General features: G+C 40.6%; 1 protein-coding gene across 2 annotated transcripts in view; it reads right to left on the bottom strand.

Annotated features, from left to right (window-relative positions):
- Nucleotides 1-7,009: 7,009 nt before the first annotated feature.
- The window catches only part of LOC118082289 (cytochrome b5 reductase 4), a 33,226-nt gene continuing 24,163 nt past the window's right edge, over nt 7,010-16,072 (bottom strand). For both annotated transcript variants that reach the window (XM_035109464.2, XM_035109465.2), the window contains exons 10-16: nt 15,678-15,800; nt 14,965-15,105; nt 13,714-13,866; nt 12,925-13,075; nt 11,184-11,270; nt 9,780-9,944; nt 7,010-8,380 (exon numbers count right to left, since the gene is read on the bottom strand). In XM_035109464.2, the coding sequence (XP_034965355.1) occupies nt 8,326-8,380; nt 9,780-9,944; nt 11,184-11,270; nt 12,925-13,075; nt 13,714-13,866; nt 14,965-15,105; nt 15,678-15,800 (875 nt within the window). In that variant the 3' untranslated portion in view covers nt 7,010-8,325. The remainder of the gene's footprint in view (nt 8,381-9,779; nt 9,945-11,183; nt 11,271-12,924; nt 13,076-13,713; nt 13,867-14,964; nt 15,106-15,677; nt 15,801-16,072) is intronic.

Below are 16,072 nucleotides of genomic sequence, written 5' to 3'. Positions count from 1 at the left end.
GCAGGCAAGCAAGCTGTCGGCAAGGAGGAGGAGGAGGAGGAACAATGGAGAAAAAGGAAAGCACCATACCATAGATCAGGTGTCAGCAACCTTTTTCAGCTGTGGGCCGGTCCACCATCCCTCAGACCATGTGGTGGGCCGGACTATATTTTGGGGGGGGGGGGAATGAACAAATTTGTATGCCCCACAAACAACCCAGAGATGCATTTTAAATACAGTAAAAGACACATTCTACTCATGTAAAAACATGCCGATTCCCGGACCGTCCGTGGGCCGGATTGAGAAGGCGATTGGGCCGGATCTGGCCCACGGGTCATAGATCAATCAATTTCAGTAGAATACAAAACATTCCAAAGGGACCATTTTACAACTAACCTGTGGCAGCAAAAGTTATGAGGCTGTTGCTTTTCATATTATTAAAACTATTCGCATTGCTAAAGATACCAAGCTACAAAAGAATACAGAAAGAGCTTTAAGACATTACAAAAGTGTTCTAAAGAGATGATAAAATGTATATTGAAAAACACACAAGCATACACTTACGCACACATTAAACAAACTCAAGTGATGTTCTATTATAGAGGGATTCATAGGGAGGCCCATCAATGACGGTTTGGGTTTGGATTTATTTGTTAGCAGCCATAAGATTCTTCACAGAGCTCCATCCTGAATGCTCGAAATCCAACTAGTCGTTGTCATGGTTTTTCTAAAATACAAGTGTATAATGAATATATAATAATAATTACAAAGCAATACATTTCTTAGCTGGCAAGCAGTATTACAACACAAGACTCAAACTGCAAGAGAACAGGCTATGGGGGTCTCTTCCGCCCATTTCCCCCCAAATCTAAGCTTTATACCAAGCCGCATGAAGTGATCAGACACGGCTTGCCGAGATTTCAAAGGTTTTCCATGTTTGTGAGGAGAACAAAAGCTTTGGAAGAGCTATCGCGTCTAACACAATTACCCTGTGTAATCATGTAAGACTTAATTTCTCCATTGTTGGAACTCTCTTTTGTCAATTACTGTCAGATGATTAAGCATCGCTAGACCAGCAGTATTAAAAGTGAGATTGACACTCAAAAGCTCCCAAGTGTCTCGGATCCAGTTATAAGAAAAACCATCAGAAATAACCTAAAATGGAACACGTCTAGCTATCATTTCTGATTTGATGCAATTGATCCTCAGCCATACATAAAACCAATTTGTTCTCTTTCTTTTTTGTATCTCTGGAACCGAAAACTCAGACCATTTGTGCTGGATGTTACCTGTGTTAAAGAACACTTAATGGGTTATTATTACATGCTGCTTCAGTGAAATTTTGCAAAAGTGCAAAATGAAGTGGGTGAATGTAGACAGCCCTGAGGGGGATCTTTGCCACCAGGCCCTATAAAGTCTTGGTGTTGGCTGGTGAGAAAGTACTGGCTGCTTAAGTGACCATGTCCTGCCTTGAAGTGCTTCACTGGCTGTTTTGGACTATGTAGGCACCTGCTTCTGACACCCAAACCTAGAATCTAGCTACTTGGAGCCCATTCGTTGCTGGAGGCCTAAAGATGTAAAAAGGCAGCAAACACAGCTTCATGGAAGCTGTGTGTACATTTTGGATTAGTGCATTGTTCACTAAGGGATGTATTTGAAGACTTCAAGTGTGTTTCAGCTGGTACAAAATGCTGCCGATAGACTGGGCTCAACATTTTAAATCAAATTCTTGTCAGTTTTGAAGTATGCCCATTGGCAACCAGTCCACAATTTGAAGTGCTGTTCCCCTCCCCCCCCCAGCTGTGAGTGAGTTGAGACCAAATACCTCAAAGCACCGTTGACTCCGCTTCAGTCCCTTGGATTGCCTGTTGGTAGCCTTCTTTGGCTGCTCTGTTGTTGAGATGAGAAATATATATTTCTTAGTAGTGGGACCATGCTTCTAGAATGCACTCCATAGAGATGTTGACTTCCTATTTTCAGCACTCAGTAAAGATATTTGCATTTTTCCAGCGATGGGATAGACAACCTGTGGCCCTTGAGATACTGCTAAACTACAGCTCCCATAGGCCTTTAGCATAATAGGCCATTCTGGCTAGGGCTGACTTGAGTTGCAGTTCCAACATTTGGAGAGACGCACGTTCCTTCTCTCTGGCTCTGGGTCTTTTCCTTTTAATGTCTGTTGTATTGTGTGTTCGTTATATTCTGCTGGAAGCCACCCAGTGTGTCTGGAGCGACCCAGTCAGATGAGCAGGGTACTAGAAATGTGTTGTTGTTATTCCTGCTGTTTGTTTCTAGTCTTACACAATTCTAAACCTACCTGTTATCTTCTGCTGTTTTTAATATTTTATTATGGATTGGCTGTTTTTAGGCTATTACGGTACTTTCAATTGTTAGCTGCTCTGATAACCCTTTGTGACTGAAGAAGGGAAATATCAACAGGGTAGGGCTGTAGAACCCATTTTGCATGTAGAACATCCCCCACCTCCGAACCCTGGCATCTCCAGATAGGACTGGCATGGACTCCAACCTGAATCCCCAATAAACATTACAAGCCACTTGAAAAACAGGAATGGGTTGCCGGAAACTACAGGAATAGCCTCCTGGCTGCTGCCTTAGTGCTGCTTGCGATGAGAGTGAACGGAGAGAGAGAGAGGTGATGGCAAGGTCTGAACTCTTTTACCTCACCGGTAAAGAAACTCTGGCATTATCACCAGTGGGCCCACCCAGTCCTGACCTCCCCACCCCTCATCCTCCCAGTAATGCTGCTGCTGGGATGCTGTTAAATATATACATTAAATGAAGCAAGGTATTGGAGGCTGCTTCTCTGGATTTCTGTTCAGGTACAGCACGTTAAAGGTTGCTAGGCACATTCATCTCCCCCAAGTGATTTTGAGGGAGCCACCCCCATCCCCACATGAATGACAATAGGTCAATGCCGATTCTTCTGAAAAGCCAGTCAGCACCTTCCCATCCACCTAGAATTTTATTATCAGGCCTATGAAGCAAATAAATTCCACTCTGGCTCTCTGAAGTCTTTGTCCATACCTGCGCCATTTCATACTGTGCAGGAATTATTCACGAGCAGAACTCAGCTGCTTATGCAAGCAGAAAAGTTCCCCAATATTAAAACACACCAGTAACCATTTCAAAATGTCTTAGTCCATCAAAGCCAAAGCCAAAAACTGCTACATTTTCCCCAAAAGAGCCCAACAACTCTTTGCACCACACACAATTCAATTTAATTCTACACAACTCCTTCTCCACTCCATCACAAGACTCTTATCACCTGCTGCAAAGAGGGTTTTTTTCATGATTCCCTCACCTGTTTGTTTCGTGTAATATCCAGTATGATCACGAGTTCTGATTTTCTTAAAAGCTTGCACATTGTGTTCTGATGCTTTATTAGTTGATTCTAATAAAGGCAGAACGCTCCTGTTCCCAGCGGAAAGAAGAACACTTCTTGCAGAGGGTAACTATATATGAGTGGAAAACAACAATGGCCTTTCCTTCATACGTGCTTTAAGGTATTTTTACACAGTTGGAAACAGAGTAGATTATGCTCTAAGGCTGAACTGTCTTGGTAAAAAGGACATGCCCTCCCATATACTAATAAACAAATCAGTGCACTGGACACAGAGGGGCTTTCTTACTTATGGGATTGGGCTTCGCTTTAGCTAGCTAAGCAGGCATACAGCTATTAAAAGAAAACAGAAAATGATATTATGCCCCAACCTAGCTCTACATGTCCTTCCATTTTTTTATTATTTTGCAAGCATTCATCCTCAGTCTTTTAAAGTATAAAGGAAAAAATCAGAGAGGAAAGAACGAAGACCGACTCCAGTGAACTGCGGAGGAAGATTTACAGCTTGTGTACATCATCACAAATTACAAATGCCATTTCGCTAACCTTCCCACGGCATTTATTATGCTGTTGAGATGACTTGCTTCCAGACAGCAACAGAAATAGGAGCTGCCTTTGTTCAGGTTTTATTAAAGCTAGTGCAGCCATCCAAAATTGCATGTGGTTTGGTCCATACAATTAATAATCATTTGCTTGAAAGCATGTTGCCCTGGGCATTAGAGCTTGGGAGGTGGGTAGAGGCCCAGTTCTGTTCTGGATGCCAAAACCAAGCATATTTCTTCCTACGGGAGACTCATTAGGAACAGGTCTGCCTCCCTCACATTACCAGCAATGGAAAGGAGCACCAACAGCAACAAAGGAAGCCTTATGGCAGGAGCAGAGTAGGATCTATGCAGGTTGCTTAACTTAGAGCTGGGATTCGGAGGGAGCTCAGATGGTTCACTAGGACATTTGTAGAGCTGCACTGGGGAGTGGGCTGAATTCCTAAACCCTCCCTAGGCTTCTCAGGGACTCATCAACTTTCCCCATGTCATGGCACATGGGCTTTTCTGAGAGAGCATCATTTGTGGTTGCTTTTTAAAGGACATTGTAGCACTGGTGCGCAGAGTAAGGCTGTGTCGACATTACCATTTGCTCCCATCACTGATGTTCAAAGCTGTGTACACATGACATCAGCCACAATTCATAGGGATCCTGCAGTTCCTTGAGAAATATTCCTTTCCCTCAAACCGGCTTCCATCTAATTTGAAAACTCAAGCCAGAGTTATGCTGAGGTGCCTGAGCAGATGACAGTTTCCGTGAATAGGAGTTTGGGGTGATGCAACTTGAAATGCTAAGGTTGCCTAAGATTTGGGGTGGGTTTTTTTTAAAGTCAGGTGAAACGAGCAAGGCTTTATCCTACAGTGTCAGTTTCACTGGTTGGCCAACAGAGAGGATGAAAGTCTGGAGGAGGAGGGAGGCAAGAGAAAACAGGATTCCATGCCATCATAAACCAGGTGAGACAATAGCAATGCCCTTGCACCTTCTGCTGGTAACTAATGAAAGACAGGCTGATTTTTGTGTTTTTAAACAGTAGTTCTTGAAGAAAATATCAATTTTCCATTTGTTGCCTTCTGTAATGGGGCAATCTCTTTACCAGAGTTCTCTCTGCCGATTTTCTCCAACCTTTCTCTCCAAATTTTATTTAAAAAATAAATAAATGTTTCTTGTGTTCACACTTCTAATACTTTAGGAAGGTTTCACCAGGGGAAACTTCTAAGCCGGTCAATAAATTATGAACTTTCTACTAACATATCTGGTCTGTTGGTTCCATAGCATGCAATTTTAAAAGGCCCTCAAATTTCCTCTTTAAAACCCCTTTAAAATGCTCTCTCAATTATTCAAGAGGGGGGGGGGACAAATAATATATTGGAAGCTGCTGGTATCTAAAAAATACATGTTTTAGCATACTGCCTGTTTTTGACATGGCACTGTGAAGAAGTCTATTCTGATTCTGTTCTAAGCAATGCTCTCACATGAACATCAACCTGGTGTTGCTTAATTCAGTGCCGTTATCTGGTTTTGCCTGTTCCCATGAAGAGGAAGTTCTGATCAACCTTGCTTTCCAAGTACAGAACAAAAAAAAACACCCAGAATGGAACATGATTATTTTCCAGCGGTTTGCTTTCCCAAGGTTTAAGTGTGCCCATGTTACTATGGCAACACTCTTAACAGGGGACTCCACAGCTAGATGTTTTGCTTGTAGTAATTACACACACACACACACACACACACACACACACAGAGAGAGAGAGAGAGAGAGAGAGAGAGAGAGAGAGAGAGAGAGAGAGAGAGAGAGAGAGAGAGAACGAGAACACACAATTCAGGATTTGGGACTGTCAGACATTGAGGATGGTAAGAAGAGACCTACTGGATCAGACAAAAGACCCATTCAGTGGCCAGGTAGATGCTCTCAGCAATTCCACAAGCAAAGCAAGCAGGCCCTTCTTAATCCTCTGTCTGTTTGCTCCTTAGCACTTGCTATTCAATGGTAGACTGCCTCTCACCTGAAGGTTTCCCTTAGCTGTTCATTGCTGACAGCCCTTGCCAATAACCTATTCCCCATTAATTTACCTAATGCCCCGTTAAAGACATTTAAAACAGTGTTCTCCCCCTACTGTATAGCAGCAAACTTCACAGGTTCATTACAGAGGCAAAGATAAACCCATCTTAAGCATTGAGCTCAGAAAGGAAAAGCTGAAAGCAGATCACGTACTTTCTACAATTCGTACATTATATACAGAAATTGATATTAGGCATAGTAAGGCTAAGAACCCAAGCTTTCACTTTAAAAACAAACAAAACCAAGTTTATTACCCTTGTAGCAAGATGGAAAGCATGTAGGTAAATGCCTGATGAAGTGTTACAGATGGGTGAAAAAAGTTTAGCAAGATTTTCTAATGCTTAGGAAGCTGGACCCCAAATAGCTCCTTCTGCCTGCACCTTGGTTGTTAGCATAATTAAGCAAAATTCCTGGTGGGGAAAGTAATGGTATGTACGCCTCCTTGGGGCCAATAGGGCTGCCACTTCTGAACATCATACAATCCCAACAAGGTATTTTTTTTCCTCTGCATTTACTCCCATCCAAGTATTACTATCAGAATTGAATAAATATATGTGATGATCCCTAGACTATCTGCTTTTTGTATCACTACAGCTAATCGGCTTATGTAGTTTACCAAAAGAGAAAGCTGTGATAATTTATTATCTTTACATAAGCAGAGCTTCGTTCCAAGTGATCAGTCTCTTATGGGCTAACATACCTTCCACCAGAGGTAAATCATCACTACACACACACACACACACACACACACACACACACCCCTTTAAAAGACAAAAGTGAGCTAACCTTCCTTTTGATTTTCTATTATATGCGGTATGCTGTGTCTCCATATTTAGGGTACAAGTTCTTCAGCTCTAAAGCCAGATGCCATCACTTAAAATTCCAATGAAGGCATTTACCTTGTTGATTTTCAAGGTAGTGTCTTTAAGTGGTTGTTGCTTGACTGAAAAGCAGGAAGAAATTAATCTTGCAGACCTATGTTGAAAATTGCATATTGTATTAATACAGGTTGAGGCAGCAGTGTGATGCAGCAGCAAAAAAAAAAGCTAAAGCTATTCTAGGCTGCATCAACAGAAGTATAATGGCCACATCAAGGGAAGTAATAGTACTGCTCAATTCTGCCTTGGTCAGACCACACATGGAGTACTGTGTCCAATTGTGGGCACCAGAGTTTATGGAGGATATTGACAAGCAGAGATGTGTGCAGAGGTGGGCGACCAAGATGATCAAGGTCGGGAAACCAAGCCTTACGAGGAAGAGTTAAGGGAGTTGGATGTTTACCCTGGATAAGAGGATGTTGCGAGGAGATACAATAGCCATCTTCAAATATCTAAAGATCTGTCACACGAAAGATGGAGCAAGCTTGGATTCCCTTGCTTTCGGAGGGTAGGATCTGAACCAATGGCTTCAAGTGACGGGAAAGGAGATTCCAACTAAACAGCAGGAAGAACTTTCTGATGCTAAGAGCTCTTCGAAAGTGGAACGGACTTCTTCAAGAGGTGGTGGACTCTCCCTCATTGGAGGCCTTTAAGCAGAGGTTGGATGGCCCTCTGTCATGGATGCTTTAGCTGAGATTCCTGCATTGCAGGGGGTTTGGACTACAGGGCTACTCCCAACTCTACAATTCTATGCTTCTATGTTAATAGTAGCTATGAGTATGGATAGCCACTTGAACTATGTGCTGATGACATTAAACTACCTGGGGAATGGGTGGGTGGAGGGTCAGTGGATGCTAGTGGGGAAGAGACTGGTGTTTTTGAGTTCTGTAGATTTTTGTGGTTGTTCTGAAATGCAATAACATTATATTTAAAAATAATAATGAACAAATTGATGTATTTAAATGCAACCATCTTGTTTTTATTATCCTGATACAAAAAGTGATTTAGTATATAAAACCGATATTTTGCATATAAATTATAAGAACACTCGTTATTTACAATACTACAGCATTATGACACCTGTAAGATGGTTTTCCTGAGTTAACTGTGTAACATATAACTTCATACTATATTGCCGAGACTTTGGAAAGTGGTGAAGTTATAATTTAAAATAAGGTCTCTAGTGCCTATATAGACATAGTAACCAGTGCAAAGGGATGCTACTAAATTGTACTTGATGGAGGACAAAGTTCATACCTGTGCAATACATACACGTGCTAGTTTACTTACCCCTTAAAATATTCTGGTGAAGTTTGATATAGTAAGAAAAATAAATACAATTTCAAAACAGCAGAATATAAAAGAACCCACCCTCACCTAAATATGACAAGAGTTCAAGTAATCACATTAAAAAGAACAAGATATTCATGCATAATATTTTCTTGCATTTTTTTAAAAAAACAATGTTTTTGAAGTGCACAACCTAGGGTCTTAATGCTGCATATTTAAGCTGTAAAACAGTGTATTTCTTTAGAGGAGTACCCAACATCTTGCAGAAACCTGGAATGAAACAAACACATATACACAAAATAATGTTCAGCGGGAAAGCAAGAATATTAAAGTAGCAGTACATTTTTTTAAAAAAAATGTAGAGTATTCCTATTATAAAACTGAGATTTGTTTGTTGAGGCTACAAAACCTATGAACAACTGCGACGGCGCAATGGCCCTTTTCCCCCTGGCGCCGTTAGCCCTCCCTCACTTAAATATAATGCACCCATCTCACAGAACACCAATTCCACAAATTCCTACAAACTACCCCAGATTATCTTGTGGGGTACTTGTGTGAGGGAAAGCTTAATAATTTGGAGTCTCGAGCAGGATTTGATCAAATAAACAAGAAAGATTTGATTAAACAAAGACAGTTTATGACACAAAGTGGGTAAAACCTAGGATACTTCAGATTATAATGCTATTTCACTTCAGTTTTTTCTCAGTTGTTGCACAGCTGTTGCTGCTTAATACTTTGGTTCTTAAACAAGGTGGCACTTCCTGTCAGTTACACCCTCCTTAGACAACCCTCCTCCTGAGGTGCTCCAAGTAAGAGACCCAAGGGATCACCACACCCCTCTTAACTGGTTTGGGAGTCTTCTCTTTCTAGAAGAATCTCTCCCCTCCTGACTGGAATGAGACCTAGGTAGACTGTATCCTCATAGCTTCTGCTTCTCCTGGCTCAGCCTCAGCCTCCCAGTTAATTCCTGGCCTATTACTCTTACAGGACACCACACACTGTCCTTCACAATAAGCTCATAGTCTCCTTTCTCTAGCTTGTGATATATTCCTCAAAGTGGATGTTTCTACCCAGAACCAACTCTCTCTCCTCTCCCTCCTTATCTCCCAACCTCTATCCCAGGTATCCCCAAACTTCGGCCCTCCAGATGTTTTGGACTACAATTCCCATCATCCCTGACCACTGGTCCTGTTAGCTAGGAATCATGGGAGTTGTAGGCCAAAACATCTGGAGGACCACAGTTTGGGGGTGCCTGCTATCCCAATCTACAGTCTCTCCAAATCCTCTCCTTTTCAACTCCCTCTCCTGGAACCCCGGCCAATCAGAGGCTGCCATTCGTTAACCGTTTGCTGGCAGGGAAAAAGAAAAAGAACACTTGGGGACCCAACCTGCCCAGCAAAACAAACTTTTCCGTCACACCAAACCACCCTTAAAATTAGCCCACAGAAAGAAAAGCAGTATTGAAACTAAGCGTGGTATCCAATTTTAGTCAGGGCAGACCCATTGAAAACAATGGATTACTCTACCCTAGGTGGCTCTCACCAAGTTTCCCACATATGTAAATTCTTTACTGCTTTATATTTGAATTTTTTTAAATAAATATCAATTATAAAAATTAGGGGGGGGGGAGCACATGAAGTGACAGATCAGTATTTCCTCTTTTACTTACTGCATTCCTTGCTCCATGAAAGGTGGTGGACCACAGATACATATGAGCACCTTAGAATCACATTTACTTCTTTTCACAAATTGGGAAAGAAGAGAGGAAGAAATTTTTCCTTCTTTGCCTTTCCAGCCTTTCTTTGGCTCCGAGAGGACAAAGTGAACCTCAAATCTGAAAGACAGAATGATTAAGTCACAGAACATGCACAATTTATTCAGCCATAGAACAAACTGGAACTAGCAATATATAATTGGATATTATATGTATGTCAGCATATCAGGTCTTGTATGGTTCTGCAACAAGGAGTTTGATCTAGATAGGAGGTTAAAATCTTTTCCCTTCTGGTCTTCATTGCATTTGGGAAGTTTGAAAATTACAGTGCCTTCGGGATTTATCCCACTCTTGTTTTAACAGTTATGTTTTCTAGCTTCCCTCTTTCATTGCATATTCATTAACAATGCTTTAATGTTTTGATCAAATTGTAATTGTGTATTTTAATTGTGTATGTATTTTAGCATTGATTTCATAGCCATTTGGAAACCATTTTGGCATAAGTGGCATGTAATGATGATAATAACGATATTGTTCTGGAATTTAGGGGACAAAAATATTATGAACTACAGCAACAGCTCTGAACAATGAAAGGCATATTGAGATGGTGGGAAATCACCACTATAGGCAGAAACAAGATTTCTATGTTTTCCGTCAAAATCAATGTGAGAAACAATTACCTTGTGATTTCCCCCCCATTAAAATAATAAAGGAAGCTGCTTTCACCTACAGTGTGTAACTAACCCGGCAGATAAACAACCAAATAAAAGCTTTTTACATAGCCCCTTCTGTAACAAAAATAGTGAATGGCTTGGATATCAAGCAGTGATCTGATATTGGTCCTGCAGAGATGAGGCACTTTGCTTTAAACAAGATGAATAATTATTCAATACAGCCGCACCCACAGCCCAAAGCACTTCATTAATATTTCAAAAAGTAATTTGGAATACTAAGAAATGAATGCCTTGTACGTTACACTACTGCAAATTCAAACCAAGCTTAAATGCAAGACAAGGGGTGCAAACAATGAATGATGTAAACAGGGGAGATGAGTAACAGGAGTTTTGTGAACTTTAGAAAATATGACCACCACCACATTAAATTCCCTTCTGTGCACCTATCCCTACATAGGATATATATTGTTCAAAGCTAACCTGTACTGCCCAATAAAGCTGCATTTCTATGTATTTTGTGCTTGCAGGAGTAACATACTTCTCTTGGGTGACATCTACATTGCTAGAACTGAGCAGGCACCTACAGCAAGCGAAGCGCGCGGGGGGGGGAGTCTCCATCCTCCTCCATAACAATCAAGTTACCATCTTTCCCCCAATTAACCAGTTCTAGGGTCTCCCCAGTTACCTTGCATCATTCAGGGCTAGTTGCTCCAGCTGATTTCTCCAAAGTATGTCATCTTCCGTCTTGTTGAAGAACATAAATTTCACTGCCCTTAAAAAGAAATTAGGGCTTCAATATTTAAAATCACAGCTGTTAGAAATATTGTACCCGTGCAGGAGACACTGAATAATGCAACAACTTAATACCCAAGTACTCCTCAGTAAGAAGACCCCAGTATTCCTCAGTAAGAACTCCCAGCAGCTTTTAACAATGCCACTTTGTGTAATTTAATAGCAGTGAAAGACTCATGTAAGTTTACTTATGCATAGTGGGATTGGGGGAGGAGATTCTGGCCCCTCTGTAGCCCTAATTTGCTTTGCCCTCCCTATCAAACTCACTCCAAGCACGCCATAGATGTACTAAGACCACTGCTCATCTTTGTATTTCCATAACGTATCTGCCCTTTGTCTGAATGGGTTAGAACAAGAAATACAACAATCAAATATTATAATCACTTAAAAAGCATCAGTTAACTACATTCTGTGGTCCAGGCATATTATATACCAAGGATGTCCAACCGGTCGACCATGATCGATAGGTCGATCCCTGGGTGATATTGGTCGATTGTGGTACATCGCTTGCTCATCTCTGGCCCTGCCCCCTTGCTGTGTTGTGCATTTGCACAGGATCGCTAAAACGGAAGACTGAGTTATTGCTGCCCAGCTCTGTTTTTGGTGAGCATACTTTGGCATTCCCGAATTAAGGAGTGCAAATTTGGTGCCACCCCTAAAGAAAGCTCAACAACCTTGAGCTCCCCCCCCCCCAAAAATGGGTAGATCACTGCCATTTTTTCCCCTGGAAGTGGACAGCAGTCTCTTGGGAGTTGGACGTCCCTGTTATATACAAGAGATGTGACCAAAAAAATGCACATTTTTAGTTGATGGTGTAAAGCAGGCCTACCCTAGGGCCACCTATCATTTTGAGATTGCCCAGTATCTCTTTTTCTCCATTGTCTTAGTGGAGAAATCATTGTAGTGCAGAAATCACTGATCCTCAATACACAAATTAAAGAAGAGGTCCCGTCTAGAAGGGTGATGGAAAAATTTGGACCCCCACTACCGCTAAAAATACATTTTTTTTTCTCCATAGCTGGGGAATCCCTCGATTATACAGAAACTCCTACATTCTATGAGGGTGCTCTCATTTCAATGGCATACAGGTAGTCACAGGAAATCCGTGGTAGAAATGGCAGTTTAATTACCATGAAGAAATTAAACTTCATGAACCCTGACCGCCCCCCCCCCACTAAAACCTGCTTGTAGGAAACTCTGCACATGTGATTTGAGAAACTTTACAACCACAACCAGGGAAGCCACGTCACACTTGCCAAGTAACATTAGCAGAAGCCTTACAGTACAATCCTATACATGCCTACTCAAAATTAAGTCTGGCTTCAATATGGATTACTCCAGGGACAGTGGGTGTAAAACTGCAGCCACAGGCATTCCTAGAACCAGGTAGTAAGAAATATTGCAACACAAACATTATGAGCAATTTGTATTGTTTTGTCAAAACCTTCCCTCACAGCAAAAGACTGTTTTGTTTCTAACAACAAAGAATATCTGTGCAGCGTTTTGAAACAATCTTGCTGCTAAACACATACCCAGAGCAAGAACTACTTAAAATGGCTTTTCTTGTCATTTATAATGCTTGCATTATGACACATTCAAACGGGAGCTCCTAGTCATAAAGCAGAGAGAGATACCTGAGACTCTTGCTACTGGTCAGAGCGTAGCTGAGCAGCTTAACCATTGGGGTGAATCCTGTGCCTCCGGCCAATAAAAACAGATCCTCTACATCTTCCATTTGCGATTTCGTGAAGTTACCTTCAGGATTACTCACAGAAATATACTCCCCTGCAGAAGAAGAAGAAAACATACAGTGCAACGAATCTTGGAGAGAAGGAAATAAGGGCGCTCTCAACATCCACCAATTAAAAGAAACCTAAGGGTACATTAGCTCACATTTTATACAACTATAAAAACAGTGGGCAGGATTCAACTTATGAGTCCTGTCCATGGAAGCCCTACACAAATACCTCTGTTTGCGCAACAGGGTTTCACTCAGGGCAGTTGGGAGAATCTCTGTGACAGCATATTTGGGAGTAGGAGAGGAAAGAGGGGGTTGTTTTGTTTGGTAAGCCAAAATGCTTGCCCTGAGGAAAGGATTGCCTTAGTGAGCCATTGAATTCCTTCCAGTATAAACAATCATTCTTCAGGAAAAGATTGAAAAACAAAACAATTAAATTATATTTCATTAATTTTTCAAGAAAGCAAACTATATTTTTGAAATGAATAGTTTGCAGCCAGATTTTTGGATAGACCACCCTACAATGCTTTACAGCTTTCCCTGTTTTTTCCATTTTCTATTAAATATATTTTCATATCATTAAAAAAAAAATTAAAAGGGAAACTTTCACAAGATTTATAGCAACAAACACTGTTTTAGAATATCCCGAAAGAGCGCGAGAAAAAGAAAGAAAGCAAACACTTACCTATTCGTAGGGCATCAAGTACTGGTGTGAATAGTCCACTTGGGTAAATTTTGATTATGAAAAATATATGCAACTGATCATCATGACAGGGGTTTTTGAATGTAGACACCAAGAAAGATGGCACTGGTGTATATGGCTTCACTATCTCTGTGCCTGAGGAAAAGAAGTAGAAGAAAATTCAACATTTAGTATTCACAAAAACAATTCCTTTTAGTAGAGTCAACCATCAATGACAAATCACATATTCTTACGAACAGTGCAATTACTTCCTGCTAAGTGTGGAAGCCATATGGGCCAGAAGCCCTTACCCCTTTTCTAGATAAACTGAATGTTCAACATACCTGACCCTGTGTGTATAAATGGGCTAACAAAGAAGTTTTGAATACCACCTGAACAACTTTTTAAAAAGAAAAAGTAGCTTACTGGTGTTTATGAAAAGAAGTCGTGCTGTTAGCTGACTTAAATAATTACAAGCTGATGGGCTGAGTTTTTAGCAGTGATGTACTTTATCCTGGTACTTGTAACAAATGCAGCTTTTAAAGTTGGCTATTGTCTCATTGTCTAGTTGCTAAAACCTAAATTTTTAGACTGTAAAAAGGCACAACACTCAATGAAAATAGAATATCACCTTTCTTCCAGTTCAGAACTGCTTGCCATTTTCTCCTTGTAGATTCTCCACTAGCACACTTCAATCTAGCGGGGGCCACTGATAACAGAGTTGGGGAGCTATTTTTGTTGATTCCCCCTTCCCACAGCAATCCCTCCTGAACACCTCCAATGCATTCTAGAGGGTTGGGGGGACCCTCTCAAATAGTGTGGTAGGTGGCATGGGGGGATGTCTGTGGGAGAAATAAGGAATTTGCAAAAATTGCTTCTTCCCCTCTTCTGCTTAATAAAGCCCTCTATGAGCAGAGGAACACAAGTGGGTATTATCCTATTTTAGGCAAGATTAATTGGCTGAACATTGAAAGTTCTTTCTGGTGAGGTGTAAAGTATTGGACATCTTCATTCACAAAACACTGCTAAAGGAACCTCTATAAAAAAGAGTTTTAATTCCACAGTATATGGTTCCTTTTCAATATTTGAGACATCTGAGCATTACCTATTTAATTAGTGTGGAACGTCTTTTTCATTTAAGTTTAAGGTAAGTGATAAACTTGTGTGGTCATCTGTGTGCATTTCCTTTAAAAAAAACCACGGCAGAATTACAATATATTCTAGGACATAACAAAGGATCTTTCATTACATTACCTGTAATAGTTTGTCTGAGGTAAACATGGTGCCCAACAGGGACTAGGAGATGAGTTCCCAGCGGTAATGCTAAACAGAAGAGTTGGGTGTCATGACTGACATTTGTCTTTGACAGCAATCTGCATTTTCTGTAATACAGACCTTAAAAATACAAAAACTGTAATTAATTCAATTCAGGCCACTAAAATGTTCACATTTCATGAATCTAAAGAGATACTTCTCTGTGCATAACTCTTCTTCCATGATTGGAACAAAATCCTAAGATCCAAACCAAAGTCATGCAAAACGTCTACTCATGCCTTTATCACTTGAAAAGTCAACAGCTTATGCTTCAACCAGCTATTGTATCTGGTCCCGTGTAAAGGCTATGGCATTTTTGAATCATTGCATTTTGGGTTTCCAAATACATTATATAAGAATCTGAAACATAATTGAGATACTTTGCACTCTGCATAAAAATTTTAGGCAGCTGAGGAGAAGAGGCGATATAGAGAGGTTTTAGGATCATGGACAGTACATTTTGCAGGTACAATGAAAACACAAAGCCATCATATTATACACAGCTATACACAATGCTTTTGCTAAAACTATAATACATCCTTAAACATAGTCATTCAGACTATGCTGCAGACCTTGAACAGCAATCTGATTTTGTCTCCTAAAGTTTGGGTGTGCTGAAAATCAGTCAGGAGTATGGCAGCAAAACTAATTACCTCTCTCTGTGCGTTTGACAAAGGAGTTATGACTTTCCAATGGCTGTCCAAGTTTTTTCCAAGACAGAATTTCTTTCTTCTTCAGGACAAATTCTACCTTTCCCACTTTTTCAGAGACCTGTACTAAAAATACAGAGTGTTGTTCTATACTAATACATACATGTCATTTTGTACAAAAAAAATGTAATTACAGTGTTCACAACCTGCCTCTGTTCAATTTATTAAAGAGAGAGGGAGGAAGTAAAGTCCTTGGGAGACCCACAGAAAGAAATGGTAATTTGTTTCAATGGGTCTTCTCCACGTATGGTAGTTGTATCTTCTCCAGAGACTTAATAAAATTGCAGGGCAGCAGCTGAAAGAACGAAACACAGCTGCTTTGCTGAAATTAAACAGAT

The sequence above is a fragment of the Zootoca vivipara genome, chromosome 3 (genome assembly GCF_963506605.1).
Source record: "Zootoca vivipara chromosome 3, rZooViv1.1, whole genome shotgun sequence".
In the NCBI taxonomy this organism is placed as follows: Eukaryota; Metazoa; Chordata; class Lepidosauria; order Squamata; family Lacertidae; genus Zootoca; species Zootoca vivipara.
Note: the sequence above shows the minus strand (reverse complement) of the source record. Positions and strands in the feature narration are given on the sequence as shown.